Raw genomic sequence first — 21,089 nt, 5'->3', positions numbered from 1 at the left:
CAGATTAAATGCCATGTTGAGGCTGTCATTTTTAGCATCTACATGGATGTTAAAATCACCCACAATAATTATTTTATCTGAGCTCAGAACTAAATTAGATATAAAGTCTGAGAAATCAGACAGAAACTCTGTGTAAGGCCCAGGTGGACGATAGATGATAACAAGTAAGACTGGTTTCTGAGTTTTACAGCTGGGGTGGACGAGGCTAAGCATCAGGCTTTCAAATGAATTAAAAGTCTGTCTTGGTCTTTCATTAATTAATAGGCTGGTGTGAAAAATTGCTGCCACACCGCCCCCTCGGCCTGTGCTTCGAGGTTTCTGGTAGTTAGAATGGCTCGGGGGTGTTGATTCATTTAAACTAACATAATCATCCTGCTGCAACCAGGTTTCTGTAAGGCAGAGTAAATCAATTTGTTGATCAATTATTAAGTCATGTACTAACAGAGACTTGGAGGAGAGAGACCTAATATTTAATAATCCACATTTCACTGTTTTACTCTTTGGTTCAGATGTGGATACTGTATTGTTCTTTCTTTGTGATTTTTTAAGTTTAAGTTGTTTGTTGCTGGTTTTTAGTTTGTTTTTTGTCTGTTTGGGAGCTGACACAGTCTCTATGGAGATGGGTTTTTGGGGGGGTAGCAGGAGGAGAGAAGCTGCAGAGGGGCGTGTAAGACTGCAACTCTGCTTCCTGGTCCCAACTCTGGATAGTCATATTTTGGGGGTTTAATAAATTTGTCCATATTTCTAGAAATGAGAGCTGCTCCATCCAAAGTGGGATGGATGCCGTCTCTCCTAACAAGACCAGGTTTCCTCCAGAAGGTTTGCCAATTATCTATGAAGCCCACATCGTTTCTGGGACACCACTCAGACAGCCAGCAATTTAAGGAGAACATGAGGTTAAACATGTCACTCCTGGTCTGATTGGGGAGGGGACCAGGCGTAACCGGGTGTCATTACTGCCGACGTGAATTATGATTTTACTGAATTTACGTTTACCCTTAGCCAGCAGTTTTAAATTTCCTTCAATGTTGCCTGCTCTGGTCCCTGGAAGACAATTGACTATAGTTGCTGGTGTCTCTAGCTTCACATGTCTCAGAACAGAATCACCAATTACCAGAGTTTGACCCTCGGCGGGTGTGGCGCCGAGTGGGGAAAAACGGTTAGACACATGAACGGGTTGGTGGTGTACCTGGGGCTTCTGTTTATTACTACACTTCCTCCTCACCGTGACCCAGCCGCCCTCTTTCCCCAGCTGCTTGGGGTCTGCCGGGGAACAGCTAGCGGGGCCTACGCTATCTTCGGCTGCACCAGCTACAGGGGCCTGGCTAGCTATGGGTGAATGAAGGGTGCGAAGCCAAGTATCCAATTCAGTAATCCTGGTCTCCAGAGCTACAAATATCATGAAGATCATACTATGAGAAAAGAATGTATTTTAAAGTTGTTAATTAAATTGCTAAGCAGATAAGCTACTCAGAAACACCACTGTGTTTGAGCAGGAACAGGAAGTGATACTCTACCGCAGAGCGAGCGAACACCAAGTGACAGCGTCACCAAGTTAAGGAATCAAGTAATAGACTTTAAGAAAAGATTGTTAATTGGCATTAAAATGTTTGCTGGATATGATTATCTTGAGGTTAGGCAACAGTTTTAGAGCTCTGTTTTTGTCTTCTGCAACCCCAAAGTGAAAGAAAATGTATATTATCAGCTAGAACATTAACTTTGTTGGCTGTTAAACCAAAGGCCACTGAAGAACACCCCAAACTCACAGACGTTTTTCCTAAACAGACCACTTCTATGAGCTGAGGTGTCCCTTTTCACGCAGAGTAGCAAGGGAACAAAAAGAGCGAACTCTCCTGCAGATCTTGTTCTTAAGCCTCAGATTATTCAAGGAAAATGTTCATGCAACAAACTGCAAATTATGCGCAGCGCTCAACTGTAGCTTTCAAAAGAAATTTCTTCAGATTCACCGTCCAACCCATCTTCTTTCATCAGCCTTTCAAATGGACTAATTTCATGCAGCCTTTAATTATGCCATCTTTCAAGGCAAATGCAGTAGGAGGAGGAGGGTGGCCCTGAAATAGAGCAAAAAGAAATGATGATGATAGAGGAGACTAAAGAGAGGGAGGGAGTTTGAGAGAGAGAGAGTAAAAGAAGGAGGTGTTGGTGGGGGGGTTGAAGAGGGAGCTCCTTTCAGTTTGCAGTAATCGCTCATCCAGGAGCCGTGTTGCACTCAGGGATATTTGGGATTTTTCAGTCTGGATTCTGTAGTTCGGGGTCGTGCTCTCGCTGACTTCCTCTCTTGCACAGCGATTTGTGTGTGAGGACGCTGCATGTCTGGCATGCAGACATGGGCCCCTCGTTGCACTCTAGGATTATCGTCTGCCTGGCCCTCACCTTGGCTCAGGTGATCGCCGTGACCTGCCAAGAAGATACTAAGAATGGTGAGCGATATCCACCAAGTTATGACTTCTTTTGCTGTCCTCTGATTGGCTTTCCGTGTTGATACCTGATAGGGATCCTACCTGTTCTTCTGTGGGCTTTTGTTCTGATAACAGGTTTATAAAATCACCAGTTCATGTGCTTAATTGATCAAGGTTTTCATGTTTTTCTTATATAATAACAATGTTTTCCTTTGATTTCTTGCCTTCTGATTTTTCATGATTCAACAAGGCTTCTGAAAACACTTTAATCGGTATTTTTATGAAACTTTTATGTTCATATTCCGTGTTATCCCCCCCCCATTATATCCACGTTTTATTTATTTATTTATTTCAGAATTTCAGAATGTGGTTGTCCTGTAAAGTTAAACTGGGATGTTCTGCCTCCTAAAGCTCAGACCGCACTGGCCTTGTGGTTTAGGGATGAAAGGTTAAATTCACACCCACAACCAACACCAGAAAGGCTTATCTTGCCTTAATGAGACACCATTCAGGGAAAGCTGCTACAAGCCACTGACCAGGTGACGATTAGTAAAGAAGCTAAACTGAAACTGTTTGAAAGTCTTGAAGTTGATAAAAAGCTTTGACACTGAAATGACAAAATTTGTGAGGATTTCTCAAAGATGGAGATGTGGCTCATTTCTAAAATTAAATGTCTGAGTAAATGTGATCCTGGGTCAAAAATACTTCCCCCCAACAGGCTGCAGTGCACACTTAAAGAGCACACAGGGCTATTTCAGTGCGAGGTCGAGGCTGAATGAAGGGGTTCGGAGTGCCACGGCTATAATGATGTGGCCTTGTGGATGGAATGGACAAAAGAAGGCCACTAATTTTGGTCAGACTTCAGGCCAGTTGCAGACAAGACACACCCAGACTAAGACTATGCTGAATATGAAATATGCATCTCTTACTTTCATCCAACTATACCTCCACTGAAGCATTCATGCTGCAAAGGGATAAACAACAACCTCAAAATATCTGCACCAGCTGTTTTTCGGTCTGAATCTGCCTTCTTTTCTTTTTTTTAACAGTAATGTTTATGTATGACATTTTCTCCAGCTATGGCCTGATAAGTATCACTTTAGACCAGAAATTATATTTAGGGTAATTTTTGAATAATTAAAAAGTGAATAAGTCATAACCATGTTTAGAGCCAAGAGGCAAAGGTTTACATGGATATGTAACCTGAAATTCTTTGAAGACTGCTAATTATTAAACTATAAAGACAGGGGCATTCAAATGTTAATTGTAAAATTGAATAGTTTTGACAATTTTCACATGTCAATTTTTTTGCTTGAGACAACATAATTTATAACAAATACCAAAATATGAAGCTAATTGTGGCAGCTGCTTAGCTTTGTTTTCAGTCAACAAACAGGCTAGATGACTTACTAACTTACAAGTTTCATCTAATTTTTTTTAAATCTCTGCAAAACTTTCTTTTTTGCAGTTTCTTGACTTTTGTGCTAATTAAACAAATTTTATTTTAATATAAAACATTAATTAGCCTCAGAGGGGCTAATACTTATGTTTTACTAACTTTAAACACTATCTTGCTAATGAACAGCTAGCTGTAGCATCATCAGTAGTAAACAATTCATTCTTAACGAGACATCTAACATCTAAGCGTACCTTACATCTCCTCTAGTTGCTAGCTTAGACCAAAATTAGGCTTTTATCACATTTCACTTTTTCCAGTCTGTGTGCTAAGCTAAACTAAGTCTATATGTTCAGTTTAACATACAGACAATAAGATTTCTCCTTAATCTCAGCAACATAATTAAAAAGGTGGCGTAGCATTGCAGTGTATTCTCTGGTTTCCTGCTTACTTTGCACTGAGTCAGTTATTGTTAGTTTCCAGACGGTCGAATTGCTGCTTAAACATGGCTGACCCCAGCGTCAAGTGTAGCACACAAATTAAAAAGTGTAATTAACATTTTTCATTTCAGATTCAACAAAATATATAAAAAAATAAATCTATACCAAGTGAATGTAACTTTGTCTAATCTTTATTGGTGGACTGCTTATGTTACAGTCCTACCTTTTCCAGAGTATATGTAAAGTATATGTAAAGCTAAGCTATTTGGTGTCATTAGCTTATTTAGCATGAGAGTTATTCTAACTTTTAAAGAGGTTCACGAGTTATTTGGAAGCTCTCGGTGCATATGACCTTGAAACGAGGTAGGTGTTATGCATAAATATCTGACAGAAAGTAAAGATTAAAGTAAATCTGTGAATAAGTTTAATTTTGTGCAGCTACAAACTGTAAATTTGTTGTGGGTTTATCCTCCATTTTTAACTGAAATTTCTGTTGTTTCCTTACAGCAGAGAAGTTCACAAGTCATTTCAAGTCATTTCTAGCTGAAATGCATATACATTTACTGTCACAATACATATGTGACAGTATATGAGTTGTTATGAATGAACTGTGTGATTTATGATGCTGGCCACACGCTTGTTCAGAATTAGAATCAGAATCAGAATTCTTTACTGCTATCCCACATGAAATTATATTTTGCTGGTATCCTATGTGAGATCTCTAGGTCAAATTTTGGATTAGATTCTGGAAACTTTCAGGAAACTTACTCATAAGTAAGTTGATCTGATTTGTTTTTTCTAGTGGCAGAAACAAACTTCCATACTATCAATATCAGCAAGTCTTAGTTTACTTATGTGTGCAAGTTTCTGCACATGTTTGCTTTTCACTGGTTCTTATAGATTTTTTAAGCAGTGTGTGGATTGGGATTCTTTATTGTGACCCTTTAAATCTAAGGTATAGCCTTCAGGACTGTTCCTGGTTACTCTTGAAACCAAGTTTGTAATGTTGGATTTCTCCATTTCAATCATTTTCATTGTTTTTGAACCTTTAAAAGAGAAAGTATTCAGATGAAAAAAGTAAAATAAAAAGTCATCAAAATATTGACTGTTGGTGTAAAATAAGTATGAGAAATTTTATATCACCTTCCCATCCTATTTATTGAAATAAGTTTTAATAAATGGTAAAGAACAATATCACAGTTCCTTTTTCATATCATAAATCATCTTAACATGACTCATCCCTCACTTTGTGAATCTCTAGTCGGAAGTCCTGTTTTTGCGAACTGAATATGGTTTAAAAACTAAGCCTGTAGTCAGAAAGCATGGGTGGAAAGCTGAAAAGAAAACCACAGCTAGTCATGATAATTGACCTCATGCTGTACTGTATATATAAGCTATAATCACATAAAAATAGCTGAGGCACTGCCCAAGAGTATAAAGTCTGCAGTATAAAGTTTAAGTGAAAAAAACTACATTTTATCTGCAGAAGTGATGAAGAAAAATGAGCTTTTGCAGATTAAATACCAGCGTTAATTACTGGTATTAAGAGCTCTGCTTGGTAAAGACGCTGCAGCTACAGGGTGAAGCAGGTTTCATGGCAGGAGGTTTCTCCGGGTGTGGCACCTCCCAAATAAAGTGAAACCACAGCCTCTGAGCCCAACGTATAATAATACAGCTGCTGTGGTTTCCACTGAAATAACTGCTGCATTCAAGAAGCAGCCTCTCTGGTGGGGAGCGGCTCTACCACATAATTAGTGCTTAGGGACGTCACTAAACTGCCAGGATTAAAATGCACTCAGAAAGCCTGCAGCAGGTGGCTATTTGTACCCCCCCCCACCCTTTTTTTTTTTTTTAAATGTTTTTACTGTTTTGGGATGATTTCATGGCAGGGACACGGCTTCATCCAAGGCCAGCAGGATGAAAGTGCCTAAATCTGCCCTCTTACACTGCATAAATATGTTAATACGTGCTGGCATGTACATTTAATTCAAGGAAAATTTATTTGGGTCAATGTAGGTATAAAAAACTTAAATAAGAGGGTTCTGAAAATGAGTGCATTTTTGTTTATTTTACCCCCAGGACCTGCTGCTGAACGAGGCAGCTCTGTTTTCTGTCATTTTTCTAAATTACAATATTTAAACAGGCTCCTTTCACCTTATATTTTAGCCCCTGATTAACTGACATGCTGATAGATTTTTGACATGAAAACTACACGTCTGGCCTTGCTTTATGTATATAATTGAGTGACAAGAGACGTCGCTGTTGCAGACATGATTGCATACTTGCATACAGACACTTTTATCGTCGCATGCAGCCAGAAGCTGTCAAATTCAACCACAGTCTAGTCACTGACTGCTCAGAAGCAATTTACCTGAAAGTGTCTGTCATGAGGGAGAAGGATGTTCGTGGAGATTCTTAGTAATAAGATCAAGTGTCTCAGTTTGAAATCAATTTTTTTTTCCGTTTATGTTTAGCTGACTTTAAAGGTAAAAGACATCTTTGTAGTTTGCACTGTCCATAGACTGTATGTAAAAGATGGATGAAGGCACCATGACATCACATAAAACCTCAAGCTGAGCATTTGAAACCTGTCACAACAAACAGGCTCTAACCACAAAACTAATAGTCACTGGCTCATTGGCTACTGAGGTGTGGTTAAAGTTCTGTTAGCCAATGAGCATATACTGGCTTGTCCTCTTTCGGACTCAATTAAAGACCATAATGAGTTTCATGCTTTATTCAGTTTGACCTGAGTACCTGAATACCTGAGCCCCGAAACTCATCAGGAAACGGTTTACTAAGGAAGCTGAGACTTCTATGCAACCACAGTCGCCCCCTGCAGGCTGTTTTAAAATATGCACAACATTTAAATCGATTTTTCCTTCACAGAGTTTTATTGCCAAACGATCTACTTTTACTGACCTGAGGGGGAAAAAAACATATATACTGATGGGTAGTTTTTATATCCTTTGATATGCCACTTTATTAGGTACACCTTGATAGTGCCCAGTTGAGAACTTTTTTTGCCTTCAGAACTGCTTCTTCATGGCACAGAGTCAACAAAGTGCTGGAAATATTTTTCAGAGATTTGAGAGATCTCCTGTTCCATCACACCCCAGTGGGGCTCTACTGGTTTGAGATCTGGTGACTGTAGAGGCCATTACAGTTCACTTAACTCCTTGTTATCTTTAAGAAACCAGTTTGAGATGATTTGAGGTTTGTGATATTTCAGCGTGGACCAAAATCTCTGAAGAATGTTTTTATGGCACAAGGAATTAAGGGCGCTCTGAAGGAAAAAGGCGCTCCAACCATGTAATTAGTAATGTGTACCTAATAAAGTGGCCAGTACTAACTGACGTTGGGTGGGTGCACTTTCAAAGATCACTGTTGCTCAGGTTGAAACTTGCTGAAAAGCTGCTTTGATAAAGGACTTAAACAGCTTTGACAGGATTTAATCATAATTACGGTAACAAGCGAGTCTGCTGGGCGCCACATGCTCCTAAAGAAGTTTTAAAATCCATATATTTTTAGTAAGAAATGTGAGTGAATCATTCGTCCTGTTGGTGTGGTCTTCCTACTGTATTTCCCACACCAGTGAGGAGAGACTCTTCCTGTAACCTCATAGCAAAAACACTGAACATTTCTTGTTCAGGCTGTGAGGTTTTACAGTACATGGTAGGGTCACTGAACTCATGTCAATTTGATTATTTTAGATATTATATTGCCTTAAATTGAAAAAAAAAAAAAAGTAAAGACACTGCAGTACAGTAGTACCTCTCCTTGTAGATAAGGTGCTGTTCTCCACAACCCTACATGGGACTGAGTCCCATGTAGGGTGATTTTTAATTAACCTTCACACAGCAGTTTAGAGAAATTAAAAAGTGCTGCAGAGTGCACTTATTCTATATCCCAAACAGCACTGCCTCCATTTTACATATCTATTGAATAAATTAACTCTTATTTAAAGGGCAGCTGGTGCATCCTGATGGATTAATATACATCACATTAAAGACGGGGTTTGTGTTGCTGTAGATCTACTGCTCCAGAAGAAATACCCTCTCTCTGTGGTTGATTTAAAGAATATTAATACACACATACCTCTCCAGATGTTGATTGCTGCTCTGCTTGACTCAGACAGCTGTACAGAAAATGGAAAAGTCTACCGCAACTATGAGACATGGAGCCCAGAGCTGTGTCGGGTCTGTGTGTGCGACTCGGGGGCTGTAGTGTGTGAGGACGAGGTGTGTGAGGAGCTGAGTGGCTGCCAGATGGCGGTGACTCCAAAGGGCGAGTGTTGCCCCGTGTGCTCAACTCACACGACAGAACCTAAAGCAGGTAAACCACTGCAGCTCTACCTTCAGTATGGGGATATAATCCACCTGCAGCTCCCTTTCAGCTGGTCATTGTGAGGTTTTCAGTACAATGTGTTTTTGTATACAGCTGGTGATATGATAACAAAGCTGCTGGCAGGAAAACAGATTCAGTTGTTTCTGGTCAATTTGTGGTTTGAGCCAAATCTGCTGAAGCTGCTTTTAGCTGCTATGCTACTCACATCTGGAAAAAACCTTTAAATCTAAATTGTGGAAACATCTACTTGCATTTTGTAGTGATGTACTGTTACAGTGCTTAGCACCCAAGAAGGCCTCTGTTAGCCAGCTGAGGACTTCCTGAGTTGAGTTGTCTGTGTGGTTCTCTGCAGTACTTCCAGTTCATCCCACAGCCTAAAAACATGCAAGCTATGTTAGGCCCAGGCCACAGAATGACCTCAGTTGCGACCCCTAAAAATTTATATTCCCATGTCAGTCAGTCAGTCAGTCTCCACACCAGGATCGGGATGAGTTACCACCACCCCAAGTACTCAAGTAAGTAAGCATCTGTTGTGGAGAAGAGAGCTGAGCAATAAAAGCAAAGCTTTTGATTTACCATCATTCTAAGTCTTTACCCTCAGCAGTAGTCATGACCTCTGGGTAGTGAATGAAAGAATGAGGTCAGGGATACAAGTGGCTGGCCTCTCCCTTAGAGATAGGTTTAGGAGCTCCATCATTTGGGAGGGGCTCGGAGTAGAAGCACTGCTTCTCTACATTGAAGGGATCCAGTTGAGGTGGTTCGGGCAGGAACCAGGATGCCTCCAACATCCTGCGTCGTCTCCTAGTTGACATATTCCAGGTATATCCTACCAGGAGGAGGCCCAGAGGCAGACCTAGGACACGCTGGAGAGATTATATCACTTGATTGGGCTGGGACCTATTTTGTCTTTCCCTTCAGATGAGTTAACTGGATAAGTGATATTTAATAGATGAATGGATGAATGGCTGTAGTTGTCGAGTGGATGGTGAAGGCTGATGGCAATTGCCATGAAATCGGTCACAAAGAGGCTGCTGCACCAGAAAACTCCTTATGATTGCCTTGGTCTGTAGCAGTTTTCATGGGAAGCAGCAACTCATCTGAAATCACTGGCCAACTTGGGAATGAGTGGCAATAAAACTGAAGAGCATTCACCTTCAAAGTAAAAGTTGACCTTTTGAAACAACCTTTACTTTGAAGGTGATTGTTCACCATTTACACTTTTAAAATGTAACTGCAATTCAGCCAGTAGTTAGCAAGTGCAGACAAGTCATTGTCTTGCTTGCAAACTACGGGAAACTGCGGAAATCTGCTAGAAACCATTACATTGGATTCCTAACTTACTAGAGAGGGCAAAAACTGTGTCTCATTGATGAAACCCTCACAATGTCGTACGGGCTGAAAGGGACTCACCCACGATACTCATGCAGCTGCTGTTCTGTCTCATGAAGATACCTGCACAGAAAATGGCACGACCTACTCCAACAATCAGATATGGAGCCCAGAGCCGTGTCGAGTCTGTGTGTGTGACACAGGGACTGTGGTGTGTGAGGAGGTGGTGTGTGAAGAGCTAGGCGACTGTGAGACCACTGTGGCGCCTCAGGGCGAGTGCTGCCCTGCGTGCTCAGCAGCCACGCAACAGCCTCCGAACACGGACAATAAAACTGGTAATAAATATTTTGAGCTTCATGTTGGACAGATTCAAACACTGGGATGTCTGTTCCATAAATATCCACACTGCTTTCCCACTTTTTATTACCTGTGGTATTCTTATAACAAGTGTGATTTGTCCTGTGTGCTACAAATCACGACCTTATGGCCCTTTTTATTTACTACAGCACATCTTCACAGCACTACAGAGACAATAATTGAACATTTTGTTAGTGGAAATCAAAAAAACCAAAGGAAAGACACAAATTCTCAAGTCATAGAGGTCCTCTAAGTATTGCTTGAGTTTTCCTCTGTATTGGTTATGATCAAAACCAGTATAAAAGATGGACGTTGCCTCTGTGACGTCACTCGCTGGTTGTTGACGTCCTGTTTCCACCATTGCTATCTTGGTTGCGAATAACCAAATGTGTGTGTTTTCATTAGCAAGTTGTTAACCAATGAGTGAGCAGTAAAGCACTGCAGTCAATCTATTTTTTCACCCAATCAGAGCTATCGCCATCTTGTGGCCTTCAGGTAGAATGCAAGAATAAGGCACCCACATTTGCTTCTGTTGTTTTGTTTTTTTAACTACAGTTAACTTATTTTACTATTGATGGACAGGATACTGCCACCAGAAAAATGTGTATTTCCTCACCTGCTGGCGGCTGGTTGCTGGATGGCAGTCATTAACTGAAATCAGCAACACCAAAAACCTACTTACAATTGCATTCGATGTTATCAGCCTCAAGTTTGCATGGAAGATCCACAGTTGACTACAACCAATTGTTGACTACTTGCTGAAAAGTAGAGAAACTAAAAAAAGGCACAACTTTTACTTTGATGGTGAATTGTCTCCATTTGTGTGCAAATTTTCACAATTTTACATCTACTCCAGGATTAGCTAGTCTCTTGAGACAAATCCCAAACTGCCAACAACCAAACTGGTCACAATGAGTTTTTCATCAGCCAGTCGGGGAATACATTCTTCACCATCATGGCCAGTAGATGACCAATGGTCATTGACCAGTCTGTAGGGCTGTGTGACTGGGACCTTATTCACTTAATGCTCCAGGGTCACATGCTCGAAAGAAGATAGAGGTCATATGATTGAAAGAAATTAATAACTGAAAAAGAACAAAGAAATACATGTAAAACATCTTAAGACATCACCTCATCCAAACTGCATAAATGCGTATCAAGAAGTCAAAGGAAGTCCAAAAGTACTTCATCAATTTATTAAGTAATTTTGTAAAAATTGTTTTATTGCTAACAGGTAGCTTGAGGTTTTTCTAGAAGGAGAGTTCATCAGTAGTGAGATAAAGTCTGGGCTAAATGAGATTAAAACAAAGAACGTTTTAAAAGGGATTTTATTTTAAAAAAAGTCTGTTTGCTAACTTTCAGTAAGTGTAACGAGTGTTAGCATGCTGACCTGTGAGAATTGGCCCCAAACACAGAGCAGAGCTAGTGCTTATGGGAATGCAGTGATATTGAGTGGAAGACAGAGACTGTGAATCAAGTAATTATGATGGGGGGCAAAGGTGGAACTGAGTTAACAAAGTTACAGTGACTATGCACATAGAAGGAGGTGGTTGGGGTCGATGGAGGGTCAGTAAAACACAGTTAAGTTCCCATTTCAAACTGTTTGAATTAAGCATAATTATTCCATACACTTAAGGAGAATTTTTTGTGCTTTTTCTCAAAATACTGCGGCATACATTCATATTAAAAATTATCAAGACTTCAAATAATATGTGATTACTTTGTTAGAGTAATCACTCAGTTTTCTTGCTCTGACTAGTTAGTTTTCAAAAGTATCCTACTTTACCGATGAGCAGACTTGTCTTAACAAAGTACAGGAAGTAGTAGGAAGTTGCTCATAATCATTGGGTGCTGCCCCTTGGCTGTTTTCCCAGAAGTTGTCCAAACAGAAGAAAGTGGCCATTTAAGGTGGGATCAGTAAAAGGCAGTAAAATGAAATAAGGGGCTACATAATGGGCCAGTATGAGATAAATAAAACTCTTTATGAACTGTGACACAGAATGTTAGTCTGATGGTGTCACAGAGTGAAAGTAGAAAGCTGGGAATGAGTTTAACTGGTCCTCTGTAATGGCATTTTAAGTTGCCTCATGGCTCCATCTGTGTTGCAACCCAGTAACAGGGCAAAATAGACACACAGTCCACTGTGTACATTTTATGCTTTGCCTCTCCAAAAACTGAAATGGACACACAGGCAGAAGTTGCTTTATCAGCAGGGGGAGATCATATTGCTTTCTTCAGTAAAACTGGCAGAGCAAAAGTGCAAACCCATAAACTACTAATCCACAATGATTTTTTAATGATCTTTTAGCTACTATATTATATACAGCTGACAAAGAAAATGATACTGAAGTCAGCTGCTGTTCTTTGTCATAAAGATTCCTGTACAGCGGATGGCAAACTCTACTCCAACAATCAGATATGGAGCCCAGAGCCGTGTCGAGTCTGTTTGTGTGAAATGGGGACGGTGGTTTGTGAGGACATGGTGTGTGAGGATATAGGTGACTGCCAGACCGCAGAGATCCCAGAGGGCGAGTGCTGTCCTGTGTGCTCAGTCACTCAAACTGGTAAAACTGGAATGAAACCTGCACATTTGTCCCGGCGTCAGTGGTACTCTGCTCTCTCTTACAGCCCGATGCCCTCCTTTTCAAGCTCCGTCCTCTGCACACCACTGTGAAATGTTGTTCTTGAACCTGTACCGAGTTTCCCTTTCAGTTTGCAAAAGGAATACATGAAGTTTTTGCCAGATAAGTTCACTTCTCTCAACTAAATGTGTGCAATAAAAACTTTGGAGGTAGCTTCATTCTTTTGTTTCTTAGAAGAAATAAGGGAGCTGCGACCAGTTTTACTGCCACACACCCCAAAAAAAAAAAACAAGCTGAGAAAGTAACTTATTCAACAAATAAGGTGTATTCCTCTGGGAAATCAACATCTTCTTTGTCATGTTTAATGCTTTTTTATAATTTCTTTACATGCATCTGTGATGATGTATTTCTGCTGCTCTAAGCACAAAGTTCGGCTTAATGATGCACCAGAATGATGATTGTGGGCATGGTCGTGAGATTCATGCATGTTAGAGTAAGATGCTGGTATTTTAAGGACTAGAAAACACACATACTTTACATTTTTTGACTGTATTTTTGAAGGAACCCAACAGTATGGATTCATAAATGAGTATGTTTTATTTTTAAAATGTGTGTTTTCCAGTAAATTTGCAAAGTTGTGGGAATTTCCATTAAAATGTAGATCCTTTTTTTAAAATCCAGTGACAGCCCGTTGCAGCACATACTAACTGAGTTTCTCTTTCATGAAGACACCTGCACAGAAAATGGAAAAGTCTATGCTGACAATGACATGTGGAGCCCAGAGCCATGTCGGGTGTGTGTGTGCAATAAGGGGACCGTCATGTGTGAGGATGTGGTTTGCGAGGACCTCGGTGACTGCCAAAAAACGGTGACCCCAGAGGGCGAGTGTTGCCCTGTGTGCTTGACTGCAGCTTCAACATTGATTCCCAGTACAGACCCCGCAACAGGTAAAAAGTCCATTTTATGTGATTGAAAATATAATTTACTATATGGTTGATCCAGGGCTGGACAAGCCTTTAATGAGGCCCCAGGGCAGAATTTTTTTGCTGGTCCCCCCGCAACAAGTTTTTGATCAAATATGTGTTGATTAGCTGAAATTAGCCTGAAAAAACAAAACAAAACAACAAAAACTCGTTAAAAAACTTTTTAAAATGTGATGAGTGCTCTGTGAACAGAGGTGCCGCCAGAATTTTTTCATAGCGGCGGCCATATGAGGGCCAGTAAAAAATATTGGGTTGGCACATCTGTTGTCAAATATAGGTTACTTGAAAAAAAAGCAACCTAACCTATAAATAAAATAAGTAACCTATAGAACAGAGAGACAGAAAATAATTATATGTCTAGTTAATTTCCTGATATTAAAGTTGACATCACTGAAAAATAGGTACATATGAAAACCAAATAACATTTTTAAATCCATAATTATCTGTTTTAATTTATTGACTGACTGATTGATTGGCAGTCCCAACCAGCACTTTAAAGATTCTTCCTCTCTATTGTGTTCACATTTATTGAAATTATTACCAATATTTCGCAGTCTTGCCGGGGGTGGCCAGTGCCCCCCCAGACCCCCCCTTGGTGACGCCCCTGTCTGTAAATGGAACTTCAGTCCATACCACAACAATGAGTATGTTATAAAATGAAAAATCGAATTTTTAAAATTTTCTAATTCATAATGTAAAAAAGCAAATGCTGTTATGATGATGTATTGTTTATGACTTTATGTGTACAGGGGAAGGAAAGGAGATCACGGTTGTTTGTTGCTCCCAAGAATGTGTAAATGAATTTCCTGGTTGTCTGTCCATCTGTTTGAGCCATTTTGGGGGGTTTTCTTGCAGCTGCAGATGAGAAAAAGGAGGAAAACTGCAAAGTCAATGGGGAGGTCTACCATCACAATGACATCTGGAAACCCGAACCTTGTCGCGTGTGCGTCTGTGACAACGGCGTCACTGTCTGTGATGAGATACAGTGCGAGGTCCTGTCAAACTGTGAGAAGGCTGTCACGCCCGCGGGAGAGTGCTGCCCTGTGTGCGACAACTTCGCAAGTGCCAGCAGGATGATAGGTGAGACAGATTTACCTGCATCCAGAAGAGAGATGGTCACTTTGTGTTAGATTTACACCCCTTATAAAACTTAGATACTTTATTTTATGTCTTATCTTTATTTAAAGGGTTCTTTAAAGGGTAAGATTTACTACATAAATTGTGAAAAATAAAATAAATAAAAATATTTTTTTCTCTTTTTTTCCCAAGAAATTATGGGCCTCAAGGTAAGTCATACAGTCAGATAAGAAAAATATCTTAAATTGGGAACATTGTCACTAAAAAGTGCTGCTTGGCTTTATTTTTAGGGGCAAAAGGGTGAACCAGGAGACATCCCATATGTAAGTAAAAGGAAAAAGTTAGGCGTTAGTGCACTTTGCATATAAATTTAACTTTTTTAATTAATTATGACTAGATAAAAGTCTTAATAATTCATTTAATGAACTTAATTTTTCTTGTGTTGTGAAGGTGGTGGGGATTCCTGGACCTTCAGGACCCTCGGTGAGCTTTTTTCTTTCTTTCATCCCCCTGTCTGTCCTTGTTATCTTTCTGTTTGCTGTCACAGTATTACACATGATAACTGGAGTCACAGTAGAGGGCAGCAAAATGCAATACTAGCATGTGTTATTACAATTACCAGGACAAATGCTTTCATGTACACCGTAAAAAAAAAAATCCTAAGAAAAAAGTAATATTCCGTCAGCTGGGGCGCCGAAATAATACCAGAAAATAACAGAAAATAACTTTCTCATGAAAATACGGTTATTTCCAGTAATGACAATACAGTTTGTTGCCCTAATTTTACATGCGATTTTGCCTTTTTCAAGTGCTTTTAAACATTAAATTAGGAACATTTTAATGTGATTAAACAATGAACTTACCTATAAACAAGGTCAATGAATGCGGCAATACGAATAATAATACTTCAATGTACAGAAATATACAGTTAACAGTTGGTTTAAATAATAATGGATTGCATTCATATAGCGCTTTTTGAGACCCTCATAGCGCTTTACAATTCCACTTCATAATTCCCCTCTGGCCCTCACCAGTAGGTGGTAGGTGAAGTGTCTTGCCCAAGGACAAAACGACTGAGAGTATTTGAGCCAGGGCTCGAACCGGCAACCTTCTGATTACAAGGCGAACTGCCAACTCTTGAGCCACGATCACCATAAATAACAATAATAATAATTATTATTTGATGTAAAAAAAGTTCATAAGAATCATTTTATATATTTTTCCATAGCATTACATTTGAATTTAACAGTTCAATCTTTCAAATAACGGACAAATATTTGTGAAATTATGATACATTTGTGAATGTATTTTAACAATCTAAATATGCATATGTACAGACAGATACATTTAAAAAACAAGAAAATTATGTTTTATGACACTTACAGTGATTTTACGTTAATTTACATTTGAAGTCTATTATGTGAATAGACTAGAAGAACAGTACAGAACTGTAAAATACACAGTAAAATACTTTTATATTATAATTTTTTTTACAGTGTATACTATTTTCACTGCATGATTATTCCAGTAATTAGACAGTGACCAATGTTTCAATGCTCTTATGGCTTGTTCTCTTTGCTCAGGGTCCTCCAGGGGCTCAGGGAAGCCCTGGACCAAGAGGCTTTAAAGGCAGACGGGTAAGTTGAAACCAATACACAGGGAACTAGTGGACCTATGAGTTAATAGGTGATGTCCACGATGAAAGAAAATAGCTCCTGCAACTGTTATACTACCACAGTTAATGTTTAATTGCTGGATAGTTTAATTTAAACACAACATCATAACTAAAAATCTGTTTGTTTGTTTTGGTGAGAATGCTACATAGCAATGCTACAATGCAACTTCAACTGCAGCCCGCAGTTCATCAACATGTTAAACAAGATGTTTTTTAGGTGCTGCCTCTTTAATGCTGGGCTTACACTGTGCGATTTTTTGCCCCATTTTGAGCCGATTTTTGAGTCGTGCGACCGTTTTGGTGATCGGCCTGATTTTGGCCTTCATCGTCTGTGTCTCGTGTAGTATACGTGGGGTAACGAGAAGCGATTAACAACTCACTAGTCATTTGTCGGTTGCGAACTACACGGCTCTTAGACCCGGATCTTTGACGTGAACGACGCGAGCCGGCTCCTTATCGCAAGCCGTGGGTTTTTTTTTTCTTTCTCTCACCCTCTCTCTCGCACTTTTTTTCCACTTCACTCTGCATGCGAGCCTTGTCTTGTGCTTTTGCGCTGGGAAGAGGGGGAGGGGCGGTAGTTACACTCACAGTAGCAAAGGAACAGAGCGGGAGGGAGAGAAAGAGAGCCAGGGGCAACAGCGTCACATTAGAAAGGTATAGTAATCATCCACAACTATTTTCAGTTGTGGATGATAAAGGATTCAGAAAGTTTATTCATGCAGGTCCATATGACAGAGAATATGCATCTTCTTTTTGTTTTCATATTTTAATTTATATTTAATTGTGTTGTGGTTTGCAGTGTTTTGTGTTGTTTCACTTTAAATTTGTTTAAAAGGAAAAAGCTGAAAATTTAAATAGTTAAAAGTTGAAATGTGAATAGTTGGTTTTTGTATTATATGATTTATTTATTACATTTTATGTGGAGTGAATAAATAAAAGTATATTTACGGTGGCCCCTACAGACAAAGCACGTAAAAACTCAGAAGCACGTAAAAACTCCAAAACACGTACAAAACACAACAGAAGTGCTCTAGGATGCTAGGCGCAGTAGTGTTGAGCTTTTGTTACTTAGTGGCTACACAAGCCAGGAAGTACCAACAACCGGATTTGGTGTGTGGTAGTAACAGGTAAATGAGCATATTTTTTTATTTATTATTTGAATATATATGAATGCTTGTGTATAAATACACAAACAATACACATATGCTTTCAATTGTGTAATTTAAGTGATCTAGGTAGCTCTGTTTTGGAAATTCAGTTAACGCTAGAAATGTGTTTTGGAGTTTGTACGTTTTTTGTCTCTAGGGGCCGCCGCATATATTTATATATAAACATATATAAATAAAACAATCTTTTTTACATTAGTAATTCCTTTTGTGCATAATTTTATATTATTGTTAATAATAAATTAATTAAAGCAACATAACACCCTGAAGAGCCGGTTCGGAGCCGAAGGAGCCGGCTCTTTTTAGTGAGCCGAGCCGAAAGAGCCGGTTCTCTGAAAAGAGCCGGAAATCCCATCACTACACCTCACGACCAGCTCCCGATCATCAATCGCTTGGTCGTGACCATCGTGAGGCTGTCACCGCAGCTTCTCACACTGCGCAGGCGCAAACACAAATGTCAGCGAAAAAGACGGCGCAGCACGGCAGTGCAGCGTGTGATCCGGACACAAGCCATGGAGGCACAACTTGTAGAACTATGGCAAGCTTATCCGAGCCTTTTCAATGTGGCCTCACAAAATTATCACGACCACAACAACCGTGAAAATAGTTGGATCTACATTGCTGCTCAATCACAGCTGCCTGATCAATGTTTTTCATTTGCAATTTAGCAAAGTTGATGGTGGTGGTGTGTCTGTGTGAGTGAAAGACGGAGAGGGAGAGTGAGCGACAGAATTTCTGTTATAACCTTCATTTTACGGTGAGCACTCAGGTCACATCAGAGCATCGGTGTGTGAGACCCTGCATCGTGACCTATGAACTTCTAACCCCTGCGAGTCAATCGTGCAGTTTGAGCAGAAGCTGAAACGCGACTGAAAAAATTGCACAGTGTATGACCAGCTTTAGGTCCACCTCCTTTTAGTCAGTTTCTTCTGATTGGCTGACTTCTGGACAGCTGTAGAGGGGCAGCACAGTGTGCTTGTGAGCTGTAGTGAGTCTTTAGCAGTTTAACATACAAATAAGTTGATGACAGGCTGATGCCAGATATTGATAAAGATATAAACAACATTGGCAATCATGTATTACTTTAAACACGTTTTAAAGTTTATCTAATATGTTTATTTAATATGAACATTCAATAGTGTAGCATAAAATAGCCAGTCGTGGTAAAGATTGTAGTGTTTTGCTTATCAGGATGTAATAAAAGTCATCAGATCCTTAGCAGGTTCAAAAATGAGGCAAAAACCCAAGAGCTACATGTCAGACTCTGTAGGCCTCTGTTATAGGTTGTTTGGAGAGGTTTCCAGGAAAACGCCTCTTCTTTCTAAGAAAAAACATGCCAGCACAGTTTAGGTTTGCAAAGCTGCATCTGAGCAAGCCACAAAAGACAGATAAAGCTTGACCTTAACAGCACAGCAGCAAATCTACAACAGAATGAGTGAAAAAGAAAAGAATCAAAGTGCTGCAGTGGTCCAGTCCACGTCCAGACCTCAATCCAGTTAAAATACTGTGATGGGACCTTAAGAGAGCTGTGCATAAATGAACAACCAAAAATCTCAATGAAAATCTCAAGCGTGGACCGATACTCCTCCACCACAGTGTGAGAGACTGATAAAGCCCCACAGGAAATAATTTTGTCAAGTTACACATTATTCACATGTGGATAACTGTAGTAAAATCATAAACTGCAAACAAAATGTCAGAATTAAGCTTCTGGTCATGTAACCAGTCAGTACCTTCTGGGTGCCACTCATTAACCTATGCAAATTGCAGGGTTTCCCAGGGCCTCCAGGATTTGATGGTGAGCCCGGTATACCAGGAAATCCAGGAGAACCGGGACCACCTGGGCATCCCTCGCACCCTGGGGTGAGCTGCTCTCCAACTTCTTTTAATTAGTTAATGCAAATTTAATAAGAAAAAAACCAAACAAATCAAATTTTCTCCATGAATGATTCATTTTGGATCAACCTCTTCCTGGTAGGGTAACCTGGTGACACAGATGGCTTCGGGTTTTAGCGAGAAGTCGGGTCCATCTGCAATGCTAACAGGATCCAGGGTGAGCACTTTTAAACTGCATATTTTACATATGCAAAATCCGGAAGCTTGAAGAGTTTAAACTGCAGTGCATAATCGTTTGCCATTTCAGGGTGAAGCAGGACCACGAGGACTTCCAGGACCGTCTGGACCACCAGTGAGTCTTTATCTCTAATGAAGTTTTAGAGCCAAATATTAGTTTTACTTTGTAGGAAGTGTGCCTAAAAATGTGACCTTTAATTTTCCTGCTCAGGGTCCTGCTGGTGGTCAAGGAATTCCTGGAGAAGCTGGAGATCCAGGACTGATGGTACACTCGTTTCTTCATCTTGGATTAACGCTAATGCTTCTTTACATGTTAAAGAGTGAAATTTAAATGTGACTGTACGTGTGTGTCTGCAGGGGGAGCCGGGTCATCGAGGACCTGATGGACCACCAGGAAAACCTGGACTTGATGTGAGTCATGTAACAGATACTGATGAGGATTCTTCTTTTATCTGTAATTATTCCATAACCACCTGATGGTCTTTTCCAGGGACAACCCGGACCTGCAGGAGCAACCGGAGAACCAGGATACCCAGGATCAGCGGTAACCAGTTGTCATGCCAAAAAATATTTAATCCTACTATTGTCATGATAATAGTGATACAATAACCTACTCTAATCTGAGAGACAGTGAGCGAAAACGCGGTCAGGAATGATGTGATTACTTTTGAATACAGGGTGCAAGAGGATTCCCAGGACTTCCAGGTAATCCAGGACTGAGAGGGCACAAAGTAAGTCCTTTTTCCTCATTATTACTCATTAGTTTTCATGTATGAAATATCAAGAACTAACCAGTCTGTGAATTTAAACCTCTACAACAGGGACACAGTGGACTTGTTGGACCAAGAGGCAAGGCTGGAGCAGCTGGAGTGAAGGTAGCTAACTCTCACTTTTGAGAGAATAGTAGGAATTATAGTTTAAGTCTTAAAGGAACAATATTCAGTGCAGTTGCTTTAAATTATCTAAAAAAAATTATTTAATGGTTCGACGGTGTCCAAATACAAGCTTGTGAAGTTAGCTGGTGATTCCAGTGACTGTAAATGTCTATGTGCTTTAGCTTTAAACAGAGACACTTTTAGTTAGACAGCTACATCTCAATCACCTGAGAGATGAAACAGAGAGGCTAAATTGGCCCTAATGTACTGTATGTAAATATATCAAATTCACTGAATCACACGGCACTCATTTGGTACTGGATTAGTGTTAAATGCCCAGATGTACACTTGTATGCATCTTCGTGCTAT

General features: G+C 39.9%; 1 protein-coding gene across 3 annotated transcripts in view; it reads left to right on the top strand.

The window, feature by feature from the left end:
* The first annotated feature begins 2,188 nt into the window (after positions 1–2,188).
* The window catches only part of LOC146547286 (uncharacterized), a 35,254-nt gene continuing 16,353 nt past the window's right edge, over positions 2,189–21,089 (top strand). The window contains exons 1-18 of one of the 3 annotated variants that reach the window (XM_085264530.1): positions 2,189–2,441; positions 8,391–8,591; positions 10,052–10,267; positions 12,665–12,853; positions 13,600–13,818; positions 14,710–14,934; positions 15,124–15,140; positions 15,222–15,254; positions 15,382–15,414; positions 16,515–16,568; positions 19,543–19,635; positions 19,751–19,825; positions 19,916–19,960; positions 20,057–20,110; positions 20,203–20,256; positions 20,336–20,389; positions 20,523–20,576; positions 20,667–20,720. In XM_085264530.1, coding sequence (XP_085120656.1) covers positions 2,348–2,441; positions 8,391–8,591; positions 10,052–10,267; positions 12,665–12,853; positions 13,600–13,818; positions 14,710–14,934; positions 15,124–15,140; positions 15,222–15,254; positions 15,382–15,414; positions 16,515–16,568; positions 19,543–19,635; positions 19,751–19,825; positions 19,916–19,960; positions 20,057–20,110; positions 20,203–20,256; positions 20,336–20,389; positions 20,523–20,576; positions 20,667–20,720 — 1,764 coding nt within the window. In that variant the 5' untranslated portion in view covers positions 2,189–2,347. The remainder of the gene's footprint in view (positions 2,442–8,390; positions 8,592–10,051; positions 10,268–12,664; positions 12,854–13,599; positions 13,819–14,709; positions 14,935–15,123; positions 15,141–15,221; positions 15,255–15,381; positions 15,415–16,514; positions 16,569–19,542; positions 19,636–19,750; positions 19,826–19,915; positions 19,961–20,056; positions 20,111–20,202; positions 20,257–20,335; positions 20,390–20,522; positions 20,577–20,666; positions 20,721–21,089) is intronic. The other 2 variants (XM_085264532.1, XM_085264533.1) reach the window with 2 other exon arrangements.

This window comes from Mchenga conophoros, linkage group LG23 (genome assembly GCF_057382185.1).
Source record: "Mchenga conophoros isolate Kocher_MC1m ecotype Shallow Benthic linkage group LG23, M_conophoros_male_GT1.1, whole genome shotgun sequence".
NCBI lineage: Eukaryota > Metazoa > Chordata > Actinopteri > Cichliformes > Cichlidae > Mchenga > Mchenga conophoros.
This window is presented reverse-complemented; position numbering and strand designations above follow the sequence as displayed.